General features: G+C 46.9%; 3 protein-coding genes across 3 annotated transcripts in view; 1 reads left to right on the top strand and 2 right to left on the bottom strand.

Moving 5' to 3' along the window:
• Window positions 1-8,140: 8,140 nt before the first annotated feature.
• On the bottom strand, window positions 8,141-12,630 carry ARL14 (ADP ribosylation factor like GTPase 14). The gene has a single exon (XM_032120253.1). It carries the CDS (start codon window positions 10,226-10,228, stop codon window positions 9,644-9,646), a length of 585 nt encoding a protein of 194 aa, XP_031976144.1. The 5' UTR covers window positions 10,229-12,630; the 3' UTR covers window positions 8,141-9,643.
• A 152-nt stretch (window positions 12,631-12,782) lies between these two features.
• On the top strand, window positions 12,783-17,760 carry B3GALNT1 (beta-1,3-N-acetylgalactosaminyltransferase 1 (globoside blood group)). Its single transcript, XM_032120252.1, has 3 exons — window positions 12,783-13,635; window positions 14,698-14,802; window positions 15,390-17,760. The coding sequence occupies exon 3, from the start codon at window positions 15,437-15,439 to the stop codon at window positions 16,421-16,423; it is 987 nt and encodes a 328-aa protein (XP_031976143.1). The 5' UTR covers window positions 12,783-13,635; window positions 14,698-14,802; window positions 15,390-15,436; the 3' UTR covers window positions 16,424-17,760.
• The window catches only part of PPM1L (protein phosphatase, Mg2+/Mn2+ dependent 1L), a 74,266-nt gene continuing 67,033 nt past the window's right edge, over window positions 17,264-24,496 (bottom strand). Inside the window, exon 4 of the mRNA XM_032120250.1 lies at window positions 17,264-23,789. Within this exon, the coding sequence (XP_031976141.1) occupies window positions 23,440-23,789 (350 nt within the window). The 3' untranslated portion in view covers window positions 17,264-23,439. The remainder of the gene's footprint in view (window positions 23,790-24,496) is intronic.

The following is a 24,496-nucleotide window of genomic DNA, read 5'->3' as shown; positions in this document are numbered from 1 at the left end:
TCACTGGGCTGTCTTTAAAAAAACCCCAAACAATTGGATATTTTGATTCTAAATGAGGGGGTTTTTTTAAATGTATGCCTACAACATAATAAATTATGCATATAACACAAATCCTCTTGCTATGATGCTGTTCAAACTTCATGTGATGCTATAGAACAAAGCTCTGCTTCTTTGATATTTTTTGCATCTTTTTTAGCTTGGAAAACAATAATGCAAATGTAAAGGTGGGAATTAGGCTCTGCTCACCTTCCTACCCTTCAAGCAACAGATAGATTTGTTTTACAAAGAGTTTACATTTTGTTTACAATTCATAATTTGTGAATTTTGCACCTCATTATGCAATTAGAAAATGTCTAATTCTCAGCTTATCTTAAACACCTCTTTTGAGTAATAATGTGAATTGATCTGAATGCTTTTTCTAATATATTAGTAAAAAATAAATAAATATATACCATATATTTACTAAATGTACACTTAGGTGAAAGGAGCTCCTGCGAATGGCTTTTCATAGCCCTATCTCCCTCGTATAAGAAACAAAATGTTATGTAAAGCTGCAAAGATTTGTGTTGCACACAGAAAAATGCCCATTAATCCTGGGGTTTATACAAATGGCATAGCTGGCATTAACAAAAAAGCAGCCCAGTGCTGGGAGGATAGTTTATGATAATCTTGCAGCTGGTGTACAAACACACTCTTCTGCAGAAGACAGGTTTGAAGGGGATTTTTGAGGGGAGTTGGCTGAAGAGCTTTGGCTGAGAGTAGGAATCAAAGATTTGGCCCACGGACATCTGAACGGCTCTGCTGTCTTGTGGCTGTGCTCACACTCACTCACGGCTTGTTCTCTTGTGTAGGGAACATTTTTATTCAAAAGCTGTAGTGTTCCTGTGCATGTTTCCCCTTGGGTTTGTTCATACAGAACCACTGGTTACGCTGTATTTTGCATTTTTTTCCTACTTAGAAAAAAAGAAGTAGTTATACTTCGAGAAAAATGCTCTGCAGTTGGGGTGGTACTTAGAAGCTCACTTTTTAAAATCTTAAAGTGATGAACTGCACAGGCTGGAGAAAGACAAAAGCTTCAAATGTTCCCCATATGACAGGATTCAAAGCCTTTCCATTTATAACCCTTTAATCACGTTGTGTGGGGCACTAAAACTCCTGGAGCTGCTCTGGCTCCTGGTGCTGGCCCCTATCAGATGTTAACGCAGCCAAGGGCCTGCTGATGTCACTGATTTCGTTTGGGATCTCTCCCTCATTCCCACTGTCCCTGGGCTCTGCTGTGTCCCTTACGGCCTGAACATTCCAGCTGCCTCGGGCAGGGATCTCCTCCCACAAGACCTCTCTGAATGTGAAACAGCCCATAATGAGCACTTTTTTTTTTAGTTAAAGACCTCTAGATATTTTTATTCTCATCTTTTTGGAAGCTACGGTGTGATTAGTTCTGAGATAACACCCAATATTCTGTGTCTTCCAAAGGAGAGGCTGCAGCACAGCTCCCAGAGCAGGCAAATTGGAGGGAGTTCTTCTGGCTCCAGTGGCCCTTTGCTGATTCACATCAGCTCAACATCTGCTCCTGTGATCAGAAAATCAGCCCAGGGCTCCCACATGACACCAAGCAGGAGGCAGGCAGCTTCAAATGTATGAGCAGAGCTCCAGAGCTGCCTCTCTGAGCTCTGATCTCAGCCACTCTGCTTGCTATCACTTTTTATTTCATATAACATTTGTTTAGGCATCCTGGCCTGCATTAGGAACTGTGTGGCCGGCAGGAGCAGGGAGGTCATTCTTCCCCCGTACTTGGTGCTGGTGAGGCCACACCTCGAGTGCTGTGTCCAGTTCTGGGCCCCTCAGCTCAGGAAGGACATTGAGATGCTTGAGCGTGTCCAGAGGAGGGCAACAAGGTTGGTGAGGGGCTTGGAACACAAGCCCTGTGAGGAACAACTGAGGGAGCTGGGGTTGTTTAGCCTGGAGAAAAGGACACTTAGAGGTGACCTTATCGCTCTCTACAACTTCCTGAAAGGAGGCTGCAGACAGACGGGGGTTGGTCTCTTCCACCAGGCAGCAACTGACAGAACAAGAGGACACTGTCTCAGCTGCGTCAAGGAAGACATAGGCTGGATATTAGGAAAAAGTTTTTCATGGAAAGAATAATGAAGTACTGGAATGGTCTGCCCAGAGAGGTGGTAGAATCACCATCTCTGGATGTGTTTAAAAAAGGACATGGCACTTGGTGTGCCAGTTGAGGTGTTAGGACATGGGTTGGACTCAATGATCTTGGAGGTCACTTCCAACCTTGCTATTCTGTGATTCTGTAATTCTGATTTGGGGATTGCTTTTAATTTACATTGGTACATTTGCTACAATCCAGCCCGTAAATGTTCCCTTTTTAATGCACTAAATCAGAGCTTTTGCAGACGAATTTACAGGTCATGACACAACCATTGGCAAAAATGTTCCTTGGTACTAGAGCTGGAGCAGATCCCAAAAATCCATCAGCTGCAAATAGCCCAAGAAGAAGAGGAATCAATCCTCAGTCAGCAGACTGTGGAGTTGCACTTCCCTGCTGGTGTCCCAGCTGCTTTGCCTTTGCAACACAACAATCTCCTAGTAAAGGAAAAGGAAAAAAAATCATTTGATATAAAAAGTGAAGAATTGGTTAGTGAAATGAGCCATTTCAGTGTGCCCTGCAAGATGCAGGGATATGATTTTTCCATATTAAAACAAATCCTTGTAGCACCACTGATGGTGGGACAGTGACAAAAACCACTTCTGTCTCAGCTGCTGTTTTGGGGTGAGCTCAACAATATTCCTAAAAGGAAAGGAAAACTTATTATCTGCTGGCAGGTCTGGGAACTCCAATATCCTGGATCCTGCTCCACTTGACTGCAGGAAGGGAAATTGCTTTTACATCCTTAATTCCTCCGGTTTCCAAAGGGAAGGCTGATCATTGGAGCTGTATTTGAAAAATTAAACTACACAATACGCTCAGATAATTAAATGGTGTGAGGCGTTAGGTGATGTGTTTCATGTTGTACACAGAAACACTGATGGGATCATGAAACCAGAGACATTTTTGGGAGCGTCTCAAATTTAAACTCTTGTTTCTGCCTGTTAACACTTACAGGGAGCAGAGTTTAGCATATAAAACAGCATCAAACCCAATATGCAACAAAAATGTAAATGTCCAGATGCAGATTGCTATTGTCAGTGCTGTGTCTGAGGCTCATTTTGAAAGGAAACTCGAATATATGACTGAATAAGGAATTTTGAAAGGCTCAGGGCTTGATATTGAGCAGAGAAATGAAAATAGTCGAAGTTTGCATCTCTCTTTGTTCTGCTGTAATGGAGAAAATGAGTGCTCTGAGCAGCAGCACTAACGAGGCCCATTCTCACAAGGCTCAGGACTGAGCTTTCCTTGATTTTCTGAAGTCTGATAAATGGTAATATTTCTGTTCGGCTTTTCTTTTGAGGGGGAATAAAGGGCACATAATTTTCCTGAAATACGCAGCATTTCAGCAGCTTCAGGAATCCACGCCTCTATCAGATCACCGAGATCAAGCCTTTCTTTAATGCTCATTACTCCTCTTTATATTCAAATCTCACTTTACTTATGAACTGGTATCCAGGGCTCTTCTAAATCACAGCCAGCTTAACGTGGAAAAAAACATAGCAGCAATGGGAATTCCAGTTTAGGAATCTGCTTGTTTGGGCAGTTTGGACACCACTCATTGTTACGAATTTTCAGTGCCACAAAGTCTAAATTCATCTTAATGCACGACGAAAACAAATGTGGACTTTACCTAAAGAGCAGACATTTATATTTATATTTAACAAATTGAAGATAAACTCTGAAAAGAAGCGCATCACTGCTGTAACGAGGCAGTTTTTGTTTGAAAAAGCGATTTTTAGCTGTGTGGTTTAAGCCTCCCCAGAGCGTTCTCGAGCTCCTCTTGTCTCTCCGTTTGAGTTTGCAACCCGATAGTTTCGTTTTGACGAGCTGCAGGAAGCCTCACACACCACAAGATGTCTCAGCGACGAAACACCACATTTTATACACGTATTTTAAAATAACGTAACTCAATTTTTTGGTGTCTGCCTTGGGTTTTCCTTAGTGCCTGACAGGGGCTTTTCAGCAGCACATGGGGAAGCAAAGCCTGTACAAATTTACCCGTTAGCGTGGGCAATAAATGGGTATTTTAAATAATCGATGATCCAAATGACTCAGTGGAAAACCTTAAGCTTCAAAAAGGGAAGGCTCAGTGTAGGTGACAGCTAAGAAATACGAAAGCTTTCCTGTGTAGGTTAAAGGGAAGAGTTATTTGAAACTATAATTAATTTCCACAACGTTTGATTTTAATAAGATGTTAAGCATTTTTAACTATTCATACTCAGGATTAATATTGTTTAGAGTTACTTCGAGGAGACAGTTCTTTGCAGAATATTTTCTCCAAGGTTACATTTTCTTTGGGGCCTGACGTTATTTTATCTATGAAACCGTTGCCTTCAGCCTGTAAGGTTAAGAGAGAGCACAGGGAAGTTCCCCCTGTGAGCACCAGGAGGGTTTGCACACATGAAATGTTGACTTTAGAAAAAGAGAAGTTTCAGCTTTTGAACCAGAGTGTAAAGTTTTTTTTGCTTTCTGTTGCTTTGTGTGTCTACAACACTCAGCACTTTGGCCTGAGAATTTTCTCATTTTTCTTTTTGCTTCCCTTTTCCATTGTATTGCTGTAGTTTACCTTCCCCCACTGCCCCTCCAGATGAACTCCTTTAATTCTTTTTCTGTAATTCTTTCTTGTTTCACCTTTTCAGAGTAATTCAAGCTGTGTAAATAACTGATGGACACACAATAATTGTGTGATGACCTATAGACATTTTAAGTAGATCAAATCTTTAAGTCTTCAACAAAGGAAAATCCATGTGAATTCAGTCCAAAATTATTCCCTTGTGCTGGGAAGAGCTGATGGCACCAGCTGTGAGCATGAGACCCACTCCATGAAGAGACACATTAATTTATCATCTATTAATTAAGCTGTTTGCAGAATGCCTTTATGTTTTGTGAATACCCAAATGATACGAGGGATTTTCACAGGGATCTGGGATGGCCCTATAAGAAATAGAACTTCTCTGACTTTTTAAGGGAAGCTTGAGAGACTCACATTGTTCAGTGATTAATGTGTGTGCTTTAGATAAAGTAACAGAAAACTATTGATTAAGGCACAGTTACCCTTTAACAGCCAAGCAGAATTTCAAAGGAGATTGGCCTTTGTCTGGATCAATAAAATTGTTGCTGCAGTTCCCAACTGTAGTTGCTAAAACCAAACAATACACATGGCTCAGGTTTCAGAGCCAGGTGGTTTATTAAACTCACAAAATTACTTATTTTAGCAAAGATTTCTCCAAAATCAGGGTACTTATAGCAGTAATATAAGGCCTAGAAACTTCTCATTGGTCAGGCAAATCAAAAGGATAAAAACAAAGTAAAAACAAGTCAACAAAAGGTTAAAAAAAGAGTAAAAACACAGAACAAAAAGGTGATCTTTGCACCAAAGAAAGCACCTTGTAAGACTAAGAGGGGGCAGATGAATAAACATGGGCAGAACAAGGAAATAATAAAAAATACTCGTCAAAAGCTATGGCTCATAAAGCATTGTCAGGAGGTTTGCATACATCATGGGAAAGCAGTGCTTTGAGGAAGGACCTGACAGAGAACAATGAAATGGGGCTGTAAATGTCTGTAGGTCATTCCAAGCACAAGGAGTGGCATGAGAGCAAACCCAAAAACCCAAGGGAAATCTGGTAACAAGACCACGAGAGCTGGCACTGCCAATGGGACTCCTGGGGAAGGACAAGGACAGGGAGAAAGCTCTGCTGTGTAAATGTGGGGAGGGGACACAGAGGTGACAGAGCTGAGGGGAGGTGTCTCTTGGTACAGGTACCACAAACACATCGTGGATGAGCAGGAGCGGCACAGCAGCACCGAGCACAGCTATGGAACACAACACTGGAGCAACTGAAACACAAGGAATGCTCAATTTGCTAAAATCCCCCGTCTTCAGAATGTGTCTGGATTTGTTACTGTCCATGAATTTACGTTTGCAAATGGTCCCTGCAGTGTGGTGTGTGCTCAGCAGGGCCTCCACCCTCAGAGTTTACATCCCAAATTACAGAGAGTTGGCTGATCCAGGCTGTGAGATCTAAGGAGATGGATGTCCAGAATCCAAACAGGATATCTGAGCTAATTAAACTGGAAGAAGCCTAATTGTAGCAGCACAGAACCCAGCATGGCCCATTTACTTTGGGGAAAAAAGCTGTTTGAGGTGCACACAGCACTTCAAAGTGGTGTTGCCTCCCTTCGCAGCAGACTTGGAACTTGTTTGACACAGCAAAGTCTTTCCTTTGGTTCAGTTACCTGTCAGAAATGAGATGGAACCGAGGCATTTTGAGTGACACCAGTTACCTGATACTGGAAAAGCCTTGGCCTGCATTCCTTAGACACTACACTTCCCCTGGATTCTCAATTATTGGGACAGTTGTCTCCCAGGCAAAGCAGGAGGGAGTGCTACTATCCAAATTTGCAATGGTTTCTTCTGCTGCTCCACACCTTCCCTTAAAATGGCATTTCACCCCACTGGACCCACGTTCAATGAGCTCCATGAGTAATTGCTAAACTCAGAAAGCCCTTTGTGACTTTAAACCACAAGGATCTTATCAAGGAATGGCCAGCAGGACAGCTCCCCATCCTCTGGGTCTGTCAGCTTTTAAACGGTCTCATCCAAACACATCTTGATAGGGCACGGGGTCCTGCAGGCCTTGGGGTTCACAGATCCTTCTTCCCTTTGTGATTCCCGATCTCAGGCGTGTTCCGCTCATTTTATCATGTGTGACTCTTCTGGCAGCACAAAGGAACAGGTGCAGCAAACTGTGTAAGGAATATGAGCAGACACTGAAGGATTTGAGCCCTTTAACTACAAAACACCTGCAAGGCTTCTGCACGAGACTGCCAGAATGCAGCAATTAAAAAATGCAAAACAGCAGGGTGAGCTGATGAAAAAAGTCCCAAACCTGAAACAAAATAAACAGCTGACCCCAACTCTTCAAGGCCTTTCATCCCATGAAAAGCTTTCAGCTCCACTGCCTTGGGGCTCTTCAGATTCCCATTTCTCACCATCTCAAAGCATCCCAAATCCTTCAAAAATCCTAAAAGTTTTTCAGTGAGTAATCTGTAAAAATTCTAACTAATAAACCAATACTTATCCAGGAACAAATTATCATGGTGCTGTGGGTTGGATTTTAGCACCAGTAGAATTCCTGAAACACCACGACGATTCTGCTCACTGTGTTCAGCCAAGCAGTCCAAGCTCTCCCCAGCAGGATAGAGCTGGAAAACACCTTTGGAACTCCCTGGCTATTGATTTCACCATGGAACACGTGATGGGATTGGATATCCGACAGTTCCCAGTCTTCCACCGGGACTCACACAGCGCCTGTGCTCTGCTCCCTGCAGAGCTGAGCCACAATTCAATTCCGCTTCCTCGGCACCTTCCTGCCCAGGCAACTCCCCAAGCACCCTTCTCAAAAGCTGATGAGGGTCAGGGAGGCTCTTTGCTCCAGGTCGTTTGGAGCAGTGCATTCCATCTCTGTCTCCTCATCCTGAGGAAGCCCCCGAGTGCTCTGCTGATCCAAGCAGGATGGAAAAGCCCAAGCAGCTCCTGGAGCAGAGGAACTCATTAAGCCCTGGCACTGGATTGATGTCCTTTGTCGGCTCCAATGGAACATTTATCTCCGTGGGGATCGGTCCTTTGTACCTTATCAGCCTTGCCTTCAAGGGGGCACCGGTGTGGCCACTTTTCTGTGTCTCAGTGATTTTTTTAATTAAACTTTCAGGCATCTAATTCCTCTGAGAAGCTGTGCCTCCAGCCAGCTTGACTGATATTTATTTTAAAGCTTTAAAATTATTCCAAAAGGTTGGGGTCTCCTTGGGCAGATATAACGGGCCTGCCTTCACTTCTCTGGGAAACCAAGCTCTTAGAAAATTCAATTTTTAAATACTTGATATTCTATAAAGTGAATGGAATTGAGTTTATTCCTTTCCTTTGAAGCATAATGTAAAATATTTCTTCAAGTTGATGTGTCATTTAGTCTAATTTGATAACCTGCAGCAGGGCCTGTGTGCCTGAGAGCTCATTCTCATTTTTAGCTGTATGAGCTGGTCTATTTTACAACTTCATTTCTCCCTTCAGAACTTGCTTCTTGGCTAATTAGAGACGCTGGTGCACCCTCGTTAAATCTCTCAGGAGTGTTTCTCCCTTAGGAAGTCCTGAGGCCACAGAACGGAATTCTGCTTTATAACAGACACATGATTTGGTTAAGAGAATTCACTCTATACCAGCCACATGCAAACGTTTGTAAATGTATTGTTATGAATATCACATTTTTAAACATTGACTTGCTGGGTTTAGAAAGCCAACATTAATGACTTTTAAAGATCTTTTTAGATGGTATTTTCTATTGAGCCTAAATCATCAGACCAGGCAATGAGAAATCCAGACACCTGCTCTGTTTTTAGCAATGGAGTCTCAGCATGAGTCAGGATTTAGCCCCTGGTAATTAATTAGTCTCAGTATTAATAACAGCTGCTATTGAGAAACTTCCCTTTGTTTACTATTTCAGCAAATCCACCTGATGATTTTTTTGGTCTTTGAATAATCTGTGCATGAGACAACAGGTTATGTCTGGGTGATTTTATTGCTGCTTCACCCTTTTATAACTTGACATTCCTGTCTGTTTATTAGTAAGCATGAAATGTAAACTTCCTAATTCCCACCTACTTCCTTGGTGTAATCCTGCCACAAAAAACCAGGAGCACAAGAGGACCCCTGCCACAACTCTTCCAGAGCCCACCACTGGGAAGTCACTACAAAACCAATGGGATTCAGCTCTTCCCTGACTGATCCTGTGCTGGCCTCCCTCTCCTTCCTCTAAGGAGGGCAATCCAGCAGTGCAGGAACAAGGGAAGCAGCACGTGGATATCTGGGACAACGGGACGTCAGAGCTGCACCTTGGAGACAGCGCTGCAGCCAGGCTCTGTCTGGGGCTGGGCGAGGAGCACGTCCTGCTCGTCACAACCTCTCTGCAGTAATTGTTTCTAGAATGCAGAAACAGCCAACAAGTTCTCCGAGAGCTGAAGCTCTAACCCCACTCTATTTTCAAATGAGAAACACATCCATGGAGCATTTATTACAAAACAGCATTTGATCATTGCTGACCAAATGACTCGGCTGGTTTACATCTTGAGAAAAATTCATTTGAATCTTCATTGGAATTAAGCAACTTAAACATTGCTCACCTATTTCCATGTGCTCAACTGCCCCTTTCTCATCATTCAACTTGAACTGAACAACCCCAAGTAAATAAAAAAATAATAATAAAATGCTACAGAGTCCTATCTCAGGTATGAGATATCCTACCAGGTATATCAAGTATCTGCAGGTATAACAGTAGAATTTAATATGGTCAAAGTTCTTCATAAATATTTACAAAGTCCTTCATAAATATTTATGTATAAAAGTTCTTCAGAATCCAGTATTTCCAGACTTATTCTGTCCAATAAAATATGTTACCAGTCACCAGAACTGGATGATGGAAGTTCTTAGAGGGTATTGAATTCCTTCAGGGTGGTGAAAGTCTCCTTTGACTTGCAGTACTGCTTGGCAAACGTGGCCACTCTCTGGAGAGCTTCTGCCAGCCCTTCTCCTGTGATGGCACAACAGGGCTGCACATACCAGTTCCTGTCACTGCAGTACTTCTTCATCTTCAACCTCCTGGTGATCTCCTCAGCGTTCAGAGCTCCAGGCAAATCCTGCTTGTTTGCCAGCACGACCACCGGGATGTTTTTTATGGATTCATTCTTTAAAATGAGTTCAAATTCTCTCCTGGATTCCTCCAGCCGGCGCTTGTCAGAGCTGTCCACCACGTACAGCAGCCCGTCGGTGTCTTCCAGGAAATTGCTCCAGAGCTCTCTCATTTTCTTCTGTCCTCCAACATCCCAAAACGTCAGTGTAAAATCCTTCCCTGCTTCGATCATATCCACGTTAAAGCCAATTGTTGGCATTGTTAGAAAAGCATCTTTATACCTGAACTTGTAGAGCAGCGTGGATTTCCCCGCAGAATCCAGCCCTAGCATCAGGATGCTGGCCCGCTTCACTCGGGAGGGTTTGGCGTTCAGGAGGCCCATTTATCCCGGGGAGTTCTCTATTCCAGCCTCAGGCTGGGATATTCCCCCTCTTCCGTGGGGCCGATTTGGGTCACTGCCTTTCCCCCTCCTGAGGTGAAGCACAAGAGAGGGAGAAGAGGCAGCTCTGAAGCAGTCAAACCTCTGTCCAAACACGCTGCTTTTATTGACTTGATAAGGAGCCAGGAGGCTTCGGAAGGTGCAGAGCTCCGTGCCAAGCCTGTGGGTGGGACGGGCATGAGTAACACCGGCCCCAGTGGCACAGGCACAAAGGTTACAGGCTGCCAGCATGTTTGAACAGCCACGGTCCCAGCGCCCGCAGCCTGATCCATGCACTCCCTGATCCGGCCAGGGAAACGGCTGCCCTGTCTCAGGGAGAATCTCCCTGTGCCTCCACAGCCCTCTGGGAAAACAATGGGATAGGAACATGAGTGGTGAGGAGGGGAGATTTAAGGTTTGTCCATGCTTAGCAAGCCACACAGTGACCAGGTAGCTGATTTATCGGTGCATCTCATCTCCCAGCAAACTGGTCTCAAGGGGTCTCTAATGTGAGTTCCAGGCTCATGGACTCGGTCAAAGGCTAAGAGAGCTCCACTAAAACTGGGCTTTGCTCTAAGCAGCTGCCTCAGTGACTCCTCCTGCCAGAGCTGTCAACTGGGGAGTTTGTTTGTGTTGTTTGTGAACGAGTTTAACTGCACCTTTTAAGGTGGAGACTAAATGCAGAGCTTATGGGCTGGTCATCACTGAGGTTCCGCTGCCTCCAATTAAAAATTCCTGTTACCTTCCTTTTGCTCTACTCTGTGCTCGCTCAATGAAGATTTCCTTCAGGAAAGGGACAAGAACCAAGGAAATAACCGAGTCTTGATAATTTTTTTTGCCACCATTCCAAGTAGCAGAATAAAACAAGAGGAGATAGAAAATTTAGTCAGCTATTAATGAATTCCTATTGACTTTCTGTTGTTCTGGTAGTGGGTGCACATTGGGCTGCTCTGACACATCTTGAGTACTGCAGGAGTTGCACTTACACCCCGGAAACCATTTCTCTTTGCTTCAGAAAGTCCAGAATCAGCAAAAAGATGTAAAGGTCTTGTGGTCAAAAAAAGCTGCTGACTGATAGGACAATCATTTCGATAATTACAACACTGGTTGCGTAAAATTCACCTCAGCCCTGACAAACGAGTTATAATCTGGTTTCTCTTGAAGCTAAAAGGGTTAGACCAGGACTAATTGGGGGCAACAAGAGATGACAGTGACGTACTCACTGCTGTACATTTTTCATAGTTAATAACGCCGATGGATTATGTGTAGGGTTTTTTCAGAAGCGGGTCTTGATGTATTAAACCAGGGAAGAAAGCATTTGCATTTCTTTATAAATAAATGGACATGAATGAATGGAAAGATGGGGAGGCAGCAAACTGTAAAACCAGTGTTAAAACATCAAATGGATCACAATTCCCTGATGCAATTCCAATAAAATATGGGTATCTTGAGCAAGGCAGGGATGGCTGGTCTGTCCTCAGCTGATTTGAAGATCACTCAGAGTTCTTTGCTCTGTGTTTGCTCCACCTGTACTGGGTGTTTATGGTCACAAGTGCTTTTTCCTCCATCAGCCGTCACTTCAAACAGGGATCAAGCAGAGCCTGACTTTTTACGAGGTAAATCATGCGCTGGCCCGGCCAGGCCATCTGGGCCTCTGCAGGTGCTGGGGTTTGGCAGCTTCTGCCTGTGCCGGAATCCAGAGCGAGATCTTGTGATCCAGAGCTGCTTCCAGTAAGGCTTCCCTGAGTTGCTCCGGAGATCAAACCACAGGAAAGAGCACAGGACGGCCCCTTCTGCCGTCTGGTTCTGACCCCACACTGCACCTGAGCACTGGGAAGGAACCTCCACCTTTGCTTTGTCCAAAGGTGTGTTTGCTCTGCCAGGCTGCGACTATCTCGTCTGTGTTGAGTTTGCCTTTTAGTTCACCTGCAAACCCCAGAGTAATAAACCGGGACAGTTGATTTAGCACCCACTAATCTAAGCTCCAGCTCTGCACAGTAACCCCTTTGTAAACTGGGCAGCTTCATGTAAACCGTGCGCATTCCCAAGTTGTCCAGGCGGGACATTCCAGCGCGTGCTTGATCGATTACCGGGCGTGATGGATGTTACTACTTAAGGCAGTGAATCCTCACCGGAGGCACTTCCAGCGGCCGGGACAGGAAGGACAAGGAGCTCCGCTCTCTCTTCGCGGCCTTTGCCCTCGATCGCTGCCGGAGGGAAGCCGGAGGAGCGGGGGCCGCTCGCTGCGGGGGCTCGGGGAGACGGCAGAGGAGGCGGCTCCTTCCCTCGGCCCGGCCCGGAGCGCCCCGACAGGTAACGGGGATGGGGATGGAGATGGAGATGATGGAGATGGGGATGAGAAAAGGGAGCGGGGAGGCGGCCCTCGGGCACCTCAGGGTGGGGTGAGATGGATGCGGGGGGTACCGCGGGTGTGAGCGAGCCCCGAGCGCTGCTCCGGGGCTTGATTTGACAGAAAGCAGAGAAATGGCTTGAAGTGGGTCCCTGGACTGGGCAGAAGGCGGCACATCCCCTCGCAGCCATCTCTTCCTGCTCGGCCGGGACCTCGCGGGTGATCCCCGCGCTGGGAAAAGTGCCTGGGACAGAGACCAGGGATGGCTTGGGCAGGCGGGAGTGAGAGCAAGGCGTTGGTAAAGGTCCTTTAAATGAAAAGCTTAAAGTTTTGTTACATTAGAGCATCGTATCCCAGGATCTTGCAAAATTGCCTCTAGTTTCGATTGGTTTTAAGTTTGAAAACGTTGAATCACTGGCTGGTTTGGGCTGGAAGGACGTTAAATATTATCTCGTTCCCTTCCTGCCATGGGCAGGGACACCTTCCATAGACCAGGCTGCTCCAGGCCCCGTCCAACCCAGCCTTAAAGCCAAGTTTAAATAACATTTTTCCAAATTATTTCTGGTGGTAGCTTTAAAAGGGATTCATTTTTCTATACATCTATCATTTTGGCATTTTAAAGTCTTTATATTGGAGATTATAGTTAGCAATCTTTAATGAATATGAGAATTTCCCACCGTTTTCCTGCCAATCACGTCCCCACGCCATAATTCCCTACCTGTGTGGGAGATGGATCTAAAATCCCTGTGGAGCGTTCTGAGCCTGTGTTGCCTCATATTTGCTTCGAAGTTCACCAGTTTCAGCTGTTGGCACAACCTCAGCTTGGAGGAAAATGAAAGGAATGCCCTGGAAGGAGCAGTTCCTGCTGCAGTTGCCGTCCACAACTGGAAGGGAAAAGCTGCCAGCAAAAAGTCTGGAAGTGCTGGAGGAGCTGGAAGGGCTGCGCCTGCACCATGACTGAGCAGAAGCGCTCAGACCTCGCTGCTTCAGCCCCCTCACTTTGGCTTAAGCATAGGAGAAGGTGGGGATTTATTTCCCTGTGTGGTTGCTGTTTCCCCCAGATGTGCTGTTTTCTCGCTGTGTTTGAAGGGGTTAATCCTGGCTCTGCCCTGCCTGCCGATGCGCAGCACTTCCATAAGGATCCAGCACCCTTAAGGCTGTGTTTTGCATAGTGAGGGTAAAGAACCTGAACTGATGTTTATTTTCCCAGATTTTTCATTATGTAGCAGATGAGGAATTGTCTCAAATTTTATTGCTCGGAATGTCGTGAAATTGGGCTTTTCTGCCTGCAAAGAATCTAAACATTTATAATATTTTTTCCCATTAGGCAGCCAAGAACTGATCAAACTGAACAGTTTTCAGTGATATGCTTTTAAGTTGATCATCAAAATAAATGTTATTGATCTGAACTCAATTAAAAAGCATTGATATATAACATATTTTCTTCCTGTGTGTATTTTCCTACTGTCCACTGAAAGTCAGGTTGATGCATAAAAAGAGAAAATTCCTATTAGTTAATCACTGATTTTGAGAGGAATCAGTCCAAAATTCTTCAATTTAAATACTTATTTATATAAAATTGCTTTAATCCATTTTAAAGCCATCATTAGTGAAATGTTCTCCAAATTCTTCCTTTAAAGGATGATTAATTTCAAATCAGATCCTACACAGAAACACGAGGCGGGTGGGCAAATCAAATTCCCTTGGATTCCTGAGTGCTGTGCTGGGGGTTGGATTTATTTCTCAAATATAAAACATTTATGAGTCCTGTGGTGATATTTTTGAAGATAAAGAGTAACTAATTGTGCTGTGAAATTGAACCTTCCATCATCCCAACTGTGTCTTTGTGTGTACTCGTGCAGGATAAATATTATTACTGCAAACATCAGAAACCATTTGGAATTCCCACAGTTAAGCACTGGAATTATTTTGGCTTAAAGATGTCTAAAATATACAATAGAGCATATGCAGTTTTAGGGAAATACAGTGAAGGCAAACACTGGAGGGGACAGGACTGGGGGTCTGGTTTTAACTGGGTTTTGTGAAGATTTATCCATTGGAATCTCTACTCCTAACCCTGCAGCAGCAGCTTCAGCACGGATTCCACAGGAGCTTGGAAGGACCTGCTCTGGAGCTTGAGCTGCAGGCCGAGCTGTGTGCCTCAAATCCAAAAATGTCCTGGCTAAAGGTAAAAATGGTCATGATTTTGGTCAAAAACGGCTTTATTACATCACTTGATTTAAGGAAGTTGATTTTTACCTTCCCTCCCCTCCCCAAGCAGCTGCTCAAGCCTTGAATGAGGATAAAATCCTTGCTTGTACTTCTACTTTCTTGTCCCATTTGCTCCAGCTCATGCAAATCAGTCGGACTTCCTGTCCTTCACAGAAGTAACAAATTTTTGAGGCCTCTGAGCATCCATTTGCCAAGCATTTGTTGGATTTGGTGCACGGTGTTCTGTCCTCGGGGTGGAATTGAGTCAGAAGCGTTGTGCTGAGATCCCTGGGATCACAGCCCTTGGAGTGGGATCCTGGGTGGAGATCAGGTCCCTGCAGGGGAGATTGCCAAGGTGAAAGCCACGAGGTTTCAATGCAAACCCTGCTCGGCAGTGGCTCCATGTCCTGCCGTGATGCGTGGGATGAGGGGTGTGACAGGATCAGGAGTGCTTGGATTGGCTGATAACACAGCGCAATTCCAGCTGGCACTTCAGACAACACAAGGAAAAGGTAATATTTGAACAACAGCATTCTGAATGCCACTTTCCCCTTTCTTTTTCAGCAAGGAAGATGCTCCAGGACTCTGAGGGGCACCAATAGATCCCAACCATGACACTGGTTCCAGTCAAAGCCTTGTACATGAGACCCTTGAAGTGGATTTTTCTGTTCCTGATGGTGTTTTCCCTGATAACCATGTGGTACACAACCTTCTCCTTCAACACTGGCCCGGAGAACATGGACCTGCTGCACTTCTACGAGTACGAGCCCGTGTACCGGCCACAGCGCCTCTTCACGCTGCGCGAGCACCTCAACTGCGCCGACATCAACCCCTTCCTGGTCATCCTGCTGGCTTCCAGCCCCAGGCACGTGAAGGCCAGGCAGGCCATCAGGATCACGTGGGGCTCCCGGGATTCCTGGTGGGGCCAGCGCGTCCTGACCCTGTTCCTGCTGGGGCAGGACACGCACAGGGAGGACAAGGCAGCAGCGCTGTCGGTGGAGGACGAGAGCATCGTCTACGGGGACATCATCCGCCAGGATTTCATGGACACCTACGAAAACCTCACCCTGAAGACCATCATGGCATTCCAGTGGTTCTCCGAGTTCTGCTCCAGCGCCAGGTTCTTCATGAAGACCGATGCCGATGTCTTCATCAACACTCCCAACCTGGTGAAATTCCTGCTGCAGCTGAATTCCTCGGAGAACGTTTTCACTGGGTATCCCTTCATCGATAACTTCGCCATCCGAGGCTTTGACAAAAAAAGATACATCTCCTATGAGGAATATCCCTTCAAGCTGTATCCTCCCTACTGCAGCGGGTTGGGATACATACTGGATGGGAAACTGGCTCTGAGGGCTTATGAGCTGATGAGCCACATCAAACCTCTGAAATTTGAGGATGTTTATGTGGGAATTTGCTTAAACATACTCAAAGTCAACGTCACTATTCCAGAAGATACAGAACAATTCTTTCTCTATAAAATCCAATTTGATACCTGTAAGTACAGACATTTAATTGCAGCTCATGACCTTACACCAAGTGAACTGATCCAGGTTTGGCAGGATTTGTCAGCCAACACTTCAGAAACTTGCCTTTGATTCTGGGTTCATTTAGAAACTTAAATTTGGTGTAAGAGTGGGTTCTAGAGATGATGTTGACTGCTAGGGCAGCGTTTCTCCAGGGCATCCCAATGCTGTTAAATAAAAATAGCAGGGATTCACAGAGCACTTTTCCATGTGTGTATCCCACACCCAGAGGGTACTTTGGAATGCTCTGTCCCGTCTGCCTCTGCTGCCTTTCCCTGTGCAGGGAACAACCCTGGGATTTCTCCCTGAATCTTCTGGAATGCACGGAGTGTCACTGAGGAAAGATGTTTCTGCCAAGAAACCAGCTTTGAGGATGCTTCCCAAATTCCTGCCTGGATTGTTTTTATTGTTTTATTGCCACTCTCCATTATTTGTTCTCTGCCCAGTACAAAATTAACCCAACCTCTTTTTTTCTACGTAACCCTCCCGAGAGTGTCACACCTTGGTGTTTGAATGTGTCACCTCCACAGCGCTTCCAGGAGTGTTCCCAGCCCGGGGATCCTGGGGGATCTGCAGGAGCTGATGAGAAATGCCAGGAATGTGGTGCACTGTGTCTCTGTCCATTTTAAATGGAAGGGCTTTGGTGTCTCTGCTGTGTTCCCAGACCAGGGAGATGCAGTGGAGCTCATGAGCAGTTTGGACATCCCAAAAACATTGGGATAATCAACCCCCCCACACCTGTGTGGGTGATGCATCCCAGGAGTTTTGGAACCCTGCAGGGCAGATGAAAAACCATTTCTGTTGTGATTTATGTCTGCCTCCAAATGAGTTTTTTTGTTACAATTTTAAAATGCAAAAAAGGGAGAAATTCCCCCTTTAATACTTTCAAGAAGACCAACTCTGCCCTGTGTGTAAAGACCGGTTTTTAATCACTTTATTCATATCAGCAAGGCCCAGTTTTCAGTAGTTTACACTTCTAATGGACAACGATACAGAATTTGCAATTGCATGAACATAATTAACCTGGACACATCCACTACACGGGGAAGAGACTATGGAGACATCCTGGCCACGCTCCCAGGGATTCCTGCTTGGCTGGCACGATCCCACAGCCCCATTGTCTCTTAGAGACAAAGCACGAGGGCTGCCCAGACCTCCAGGAGCACGGCTGAGGTGTCCCCAGTGCCTCCAGCACGCTGGGCTTCATGGGCAGTGCTGGGTTTTGCTCTGCTCAACAACTGCACGCGGGGTTTGGGTGGAATTCGGGGATGGGGTTGTGTTTTTTAGGGATAAAAGGTCTTGGGGACAACACTCTCCAGACAAGGATTTGCAGATGTCAGTGTTCTAAGGATGGATGGTAAGGAGGTCAAAGCTTTTAAAAAATAAAGGCTTTTTTTTTTTTTTTTTTGGAAAATACAGTATTGCATAACTGAGGGAACGATGCTCTTGTATTCCTAGATCCAGGTAAAATTCCAGCTGTGCCGTGGGTTTAGGAGCTGGGATTTGATTGTTCTCTGAGCAGATCCTGGGAGAACTGCCTTGTTCTGTGATTGTTTACACATCTTAAACCCCAAACCCCTCAGTCTTTCTCTGAGCCTGCCATGTGAAATGCTTAGAAATAAATTATTTGCCACAAGAACACTGATCCTACAGCACAGTTTGTATTGCTTTTTCCAAAAAAAGAATGGAATTATGACTCTGCTGCCTTCAGAAAACGGATAAAGCAGAGAGTGCTCGGGGTGAGGGAGGAATGAGAGTCACGGGGAGGTGAGGATGGCCAGAAATTCTCCTGTCACCTGCAGGAATTTGGGGGTTTGTGCCCCAAATACTGACACTCTCACAGGTTACAAGGCTTGGGTTTACACACAGTGATCTCTTTGTGCCACCTGAAATTAACTGTCACCTACAGTGACAGCAACATTGGAAAAAGATCCATCCTGCTCCTGGTTTTCCTAAAAACCCCTCATTTCCAAATCTGGTTTGTATTTGATTCTGTCCTTATTATTGCTTAAAAGGCTGTAAAATTCCTAACGGAGCTCCTGTTTCTGCTCAAAGCCACTCTCAGGGAAGTTTTTAGTGTGAGCAGCCAGGAAAAAGGTGAAAAACCTTAAAAGCATGAAATAATCTGGGCATTGAAATCGGGAGGGGGGGGGGGGGGAAATTTTATTGCACCTGCCTAGAATATTGTACTAAAAACAAAGTGTGTAAAACATAGGGTAAAAGTTTCCCAAATCAGAAGTTTTCTTTCTCATGCAGCTGTATTAAATCAGAATTTCAAATATTTGTGATTTTGATAGGAAAACTGTGGAGTTTTCTGACCTGAAAAGCCTAATAATAATAATAATAATAATAATAATAGTAATTCATTGGGCAAAGGTGTTTGGAAATTGCTGTTGGGTGGGGAGCAAAAGTGGGTTCCAGTGTGAAATTCCCAGTCTGGATGTTATTTCAGAGGAGTCAAAATGCTGCAATGCTTTGTGTGCACTCTGGAACAAACAAATTCCAATAAACCATGCAGGATACGTAGGGGCAGCATTCCCTGTGGTCAGTATAACCGGGATGTTTGGGATATTTCCCGAAATTTTGCCTCACATTTATGGATGGTTGGTGATAGAGCAGGCTGGAAAAGGGAGAGGCTGCCTGTGTCCATGGAAGTACTGATCCAAGTCCACAGGCTTCAAAAAAATGCAGGATTGGCCATTAAATATTCAGGGAAAAAAGTGCTGGAGTTCCCTGTTGCTCAGATAATTCCCAGAATCCCAGACTCGTTTGGGTTGGAAGGGACCTTCAAAACCACCTCATTCCAACTTAGGACTGAGCACAGCAGACACAGGAGCTGCCCTAATCCATGAAATCCATGAAGTCTTCCCTCAAGAATTGCCCTCAAACCTCTGTTTGAGGCTTCAGCTGCATCCACCAGGTTTTGCTTACCAGGGCACCCAGATTATCCTCCAGCACTGGACACAGCTGATCCCTGGAATTTTAAGCTACCTAAGGAAAAACCATTTTTATAAAACACCTGCTCCCCTAAAGCCTCGTCCAGTCAGCATGAAAAATAAAAGCAATGGAACTCCAGCTCATCATTAACTGTACAGATCGCTTTATGCTGGGAGTCCTCAGCTTTAGAAAGGCTGTTTATGAATATCTTGGGCACACCAAGGGCCAGCAGCAGCTCTGGGCTCTGCAGGGGCCAAATTCCAGCAGAACATTCTCAGCTGTAAACCTGGAATTTTGTACAGGGGCCTAAAATCCTACTTTGGGTGATGAAAGGCTGGTGAGGTGTTTTTTTTCTGTGGTATAATCACTTATTAAATGCTTTTCTGTGTAAAACAAGTATCAGCTACATTAGCAATAATCCATATTATTTAAAGCAGGGCTGTCATATATCCTGAGACACAAAATTCCTTTTTGTTTTGTTTTTTAGGCTGTGGTGTTGGTGTTTCTGCAGCCAACACTGCTCAAGCTGATGCAGCACTTTAATTCTGACTTCTGGAGTCTAAAATCGTCCCGATATTTTAATTTCACCTCTGTGAATGGTTTAACCCTGCGACAACAGCAGCAGCCGGCTGAGTCCTGGGAGCTGAAATCATTTATCCCCGGAGCTGCTGTGGGCTTTGGGGGAATGCTGCTGGATCCGTGCTCGGGGCAGGCTCAGGCCACTAGAAGGAGCCACGGTGCCACCAACCCGGCTGTCCCCAGCTCCAAGGGACAGGCTGGGAAAGGCACAGCCCTGCCAGGAATTCTAGGAACGATCAGAGTGCAGAGGAATGAACTCCACGGCAATCCGTGCTCCAGGCTGAGAGAATCATTAAAATCCCCCACGTGAGTGACCTGGGAGCTCGGATATCCCTGGGAACAGCCCGAATTCCCGGAGCGCTGGCTCGGCTGAGAGATTCAAGGTACATTTTGTCATGTTGGACCATACGGAAGATGCTCTTTGGCAGCGACTCCACACATCAGTTCCGTGCCCCGAGGCTCCCGCCGGGGGAACAGATGTCCCCGAGGGGATCCAGGCACAAAACTTCCCTGGATGAGCAGGCAGGAGGAGCTCCCAGCTATGCCAGCCGCTCCCACCCAAAGGCAGCTCCCTGTTTCTGGAGAGGAGCCCGGGCAGGAGAGCAGCAGGAAGGCCGGAGTGCCGGAGCCCTTCTGCCACAGCCAGCGGGGGATTCCCGGCTCCGGCACCTGGCAACCCTTTCCAGATGGAGGATGGAGCGTTAAGGCAGCGGGAGAACCCTGGATTGGTCAGGTTGCATAAGCAATATGGACATGGATTCATCTTGTCAGCCCCCAGCTGTGTCACGACAGAGTTTGGCACAAATCAGCACGACTGGAAAGTTGTAAATGCCTTGATTGGGATGAAAAAACTTCCAACCTTCCAGCAGGGAGCACAGGTAGGCACTGCACATGGGTGTGGGAGACCACACGGAGCCTCTCACCTCCATCAGTCTTTCCTCTTTAAACCCAAACCAGCTGAAACTCCTGTTTTTAAAGCAATCAAAGCAAAAATCCCCAGGTTAAGCAGAGATCGTTGGCGCGGATAGCTTTGGCCAGGACAGCGCCGCCGGGGAGAGGCAGCTGAAGGTGCTAAACCAGCTCCTGCTGCAGCTGCAGCCACTTGGAGGTTGAACAGGGCTGACTGGGAGCTGCCTGGAGGGGCTGGGAGTGACAGGGAATGGTCCTGGAATGCTCCAGGCCAGGCTGCAAACCACTTCTGCCCTGCCCTGCCCTGCCGTGTTTGCCTCAATCCTGTGAGCGTGGCTCCCTTCCAGCGTGAGCTGCTCTCCCTCTGCTTTCTCCCGGCTGGGAATTCCTGCCAGCTCATTCTCCTGGCTATCCCAGTGCTGGAGGGACAGCCAGCGAGCCGTGCTCCAGAGGTCATGGATCCCTCAGGAATGCTCACTGACCTTGGGATGCTCCGTGCAGCCAGGAGCTCTCATCCCAGTGCTGTCGATCTATACTGGGAATTCCCATTTTTCTGGGAATGACCATCATGCCAGCTTCTCCAGAGCCTGTGATGGATGAGTGGGGATGCCCCTGCTACACAGAGCTGTGGGTGGAATTCCCCTTTTCCCAGGGCAGCTGTACCCGGGCTGTGCCCCCCAAAGGAAAGGCACAACGGGAACATCTCCAGCGAAGGAGACAGGGAAGGCAAACTCTACGCACCGAGCTGGAGCACAGCTCCACCACAGCTGCTGTGCCATTCCCAGCCCAGCATCCAGCACTCGCATGGAATTCACGCCCCAGGGCTGCACTTGGCAGCGCCCTGCCCTCAGGTGCCTTTTCACACAGGACAGAAGCGCTCTGCAATTATTGCCATTTCCCGGTAGCTGCTCCATGGAGCTGCCGGGCTGCGCTGCACATCCACTGAGTGCAAAGGACTAAGAACGGCAGGAACCTCCCATCCTCTGGGAGAGGAGCACTGCAGGCCGGCTGCCTGCTGCTCCAGAGCATGCTGGACACTTCTCAGGGGCTCTCTCCGGAGCTCAGGATGAGCAGAGGCTGCCACGGGATGCAGGCACATTTTGCACAGCACCGGGAATTCCAATTAAGGGCTGTGATTATCCCCAAACAAATTAAAGGAGGGAAGTTTGTTGAGGGAGAGGTGACCTAGGGACAAAACTGAACAGACAAAGATGGGGATTCCTTCTCGAGCAGGAATTTGTGCTCTTTGATTTTTGCCTTGAGAGACCCTGACCCCCTCAGCACCTCCCCAGCACAGCTCAGCCTCACCCAAAGCCCTGCAGGAGAGTGCTGGTAAATGAGGAATACTGTACTTTCCCAAGGAACAGGCAATGCCAGGGAATCCATCACATCCCTGACCCACCTCCAGACTCAGACACGGGCAGCCTCCATCACCCTGAAGGCTTAAGCAGATTGCCCAGGACCACATTTTGGGGGAGATCCCAAGGATTTTTGTAAGGCAGGATGAGGATAAACGAGCCATCCAAAATCCTGCCTGTCCTGTCCCTCTGCCATGACACAGCTGCTACCAGAGGTGCAGCACGCTCAGCCTGTCCTTATTCCAACTTACAGCATTCACAGATTCCAAAATACAATTAAATACTGAAGGTTAGACCTAAACATACTTTTAAAACCTAGATTTAACACAACCTTTCGTCTCTACAGTGCACTGATGCTGCCTGGCATTTGCATGTCATCCCCAAACCCGGCTCCAGAGGGGTCTGCCCCGGGATTAACACCACAAATCCATCTGCAGTGGTACAAGGAAGTCTTTCACAGGCTTGACTTCCAGCTCTGAGGAACGCCCTGCTTGGATGAGCTTCCCAACAGTCACTCATGGAATTCTTTTTCTCTTGCATCACTTTCCAAGTCCGTGCCACAGAAATAAGGTCAGGGTGATTCTCGGTGAATGACAGACATTCTGCTACCACAACTGAGCTCTCTTCTGATCCAGGAAGTTCAGAACTCCCGGGATTTTGCTGAAGTTCACCATTAGTTGGTTTGGATATAATATGGCCTAGAAGAACTGTTTTAGAGTAATGCACAGCCTGAATAAACGTGGTAATTCAGGAGCTCTACCTACTCACATGCTTGGCAGGGTTTATTTCGGGGGGAGGTTAAACAAAGCGAGAGCCAGCAGTGGCAGCAGGCTGAAAGTTGGCTTCTCTTCCTCCTTCAGACCACAAACCCTTCTCCTATCCACCCTGATCACTGCAGGTCACAGAGATGAGGAACATGAGAGCAGCTTCTGAGCAGTGACACCCACGAGGGGAAAGCAGCAGCACCGCCCTGACCCTGCCGTGCCCCCGCGCCCGCCTTGGGCTGGCACACGGGAAGGGAGGAATCAAACCAAAATCTACACAGGATTCATAAAGAAAAGTGAGAAACGGGAGGTTCCAGTCGGTTCCTAAGGAGCAGCAAGGGCACAGGAGGCAGGGACACGGGGACAAACTGGATTCTTGTTGTCGCTCAGCATGGATTTGTTGTATTGCTCCTTTGTCAAGCCAAGAGCAGAGCCCCGAGGGCTCCGCTCCTCCCGGAGAACCCGAACGGCGTTGTAGAGCTTCCTACTGTGGTTAAAATGTGCAAGTCTGTTCCGAGTCCGGAGCGAGCCCGGGGCTCCCTCACAGCTGTTCCTCTGCTTTGCTGCTATTCCTGAACTTCACCACCATGACTGTGATGTTGTCGGGGCAGCCCCTGTAGAAGGACTGCAGCACGATGCTCTTGGCCCCGAAGTGCGGCTCGTCCAGGCGCTCCTTGATGAACCGCACGGCCTCCTCGTTGCTGAAGGCATCCCACAGCCCATCCGAGGCCAGGATCATGAACTCTGGCTGCAGTTTGTCCAGGTCAAAGCTCAGGATGTCGGGGTCAGGGATCACAACGTTCAGGTTCTTCAGGGGGTAATCGCCCAGCGAGCGCGACATGGCCAGGATGCCCTGCACGCGCCACGAGCCGTTGAAGCTGATGAATCCACCTGGGGAGAAACAGCAACGCTCAAAGCGGCTCTCTGGAACATCAAAGCGGCTCTCTGCTTCCTGCCAGACCCCCCCCAAATTCATCCTGAGGGGTTACAGAGCTCAAAATGCAGGAGGTGCCTTTGGCAGATCTCGGAGTGCTGCGGGGAAGAGCTGGATTGCAACAATTCAATCAGGAGTGGCTCTGGTTTCCCCAGGAGTGGCTCTGCCATCCCCAGGAGTGGCTCTGGTTTCCCCAGGAGTGGCTCTGCCATCCCCAGGAGTGGCTCTGCCATCCCCAGGAGTGGCTCTGGTTTCCCCAGGAGTGGCTCTGCCATCCCCAGGAGTGGCTCTGGTTTCCCCAGGAGTGGCTCTGCCATCCCCAGGAGTGGCTCTGCCTTCCCCAGGAGTGGCTCTGCTTTTCCCCAGGAGTGGCTCTGCTTTTCCCCAGGAGTGGCTCTGCTTTTCCCTAGGAGTGGCTCTGCCTTCCCCCAGAGAAACCCCCAGCTTCTGGAACAGCACAGGAATTCCTGCTCCACACAATTCCTCAGGGAACCTCTGGCAATGAGCAGAAGAAAACAGTGAGGGCAGATCTTGCCATCCCTGAGTTTGTGAGGACAGGTATTTATGAGATGTAGGGACAGGTATTTATGCTGGTGGGAGCACACTGATAACCTGAGGGCTTAAAAAATGTTTTATATTCATGGAAAAAGTTGTTATTCCCATT

Source organism: Corvus moneduloides, chromosome 10 (genome assembly GCF_009650955.1).
Source record: "Corvus moneduloides isolate bCorMon1 chromosome 10, bCorMon1.pri, whole genome shotgun sequence".
NCBI classification, from domain to species: Eukaryota; Metazoa; Chordata; class Aves; order Passeriformes; family Corvidae; genus Corvus; species Corvus moneduloides.
This window is presented reverse-complemented; position numbering and strand designations above follow the sequence as displayed.

What these genes read in the sequence shown, in the direction of transcription:
- B3GALNT1 (XM_032120252.1), top strand. Translation starts at nt 15,437, where the DNA reads ATGACACTGGTTCCAGTCAAAGCCTTGTACATGAGACCCTTGAAGTGG.
- ARL14 (XM_032120253.1), bottom strand. Translation starts at nt 10,228, where the DNA reads ATGGGCCTCCTGAACGCCAAACCCTCCCGAGTGAAGCGGGCCAGCATC.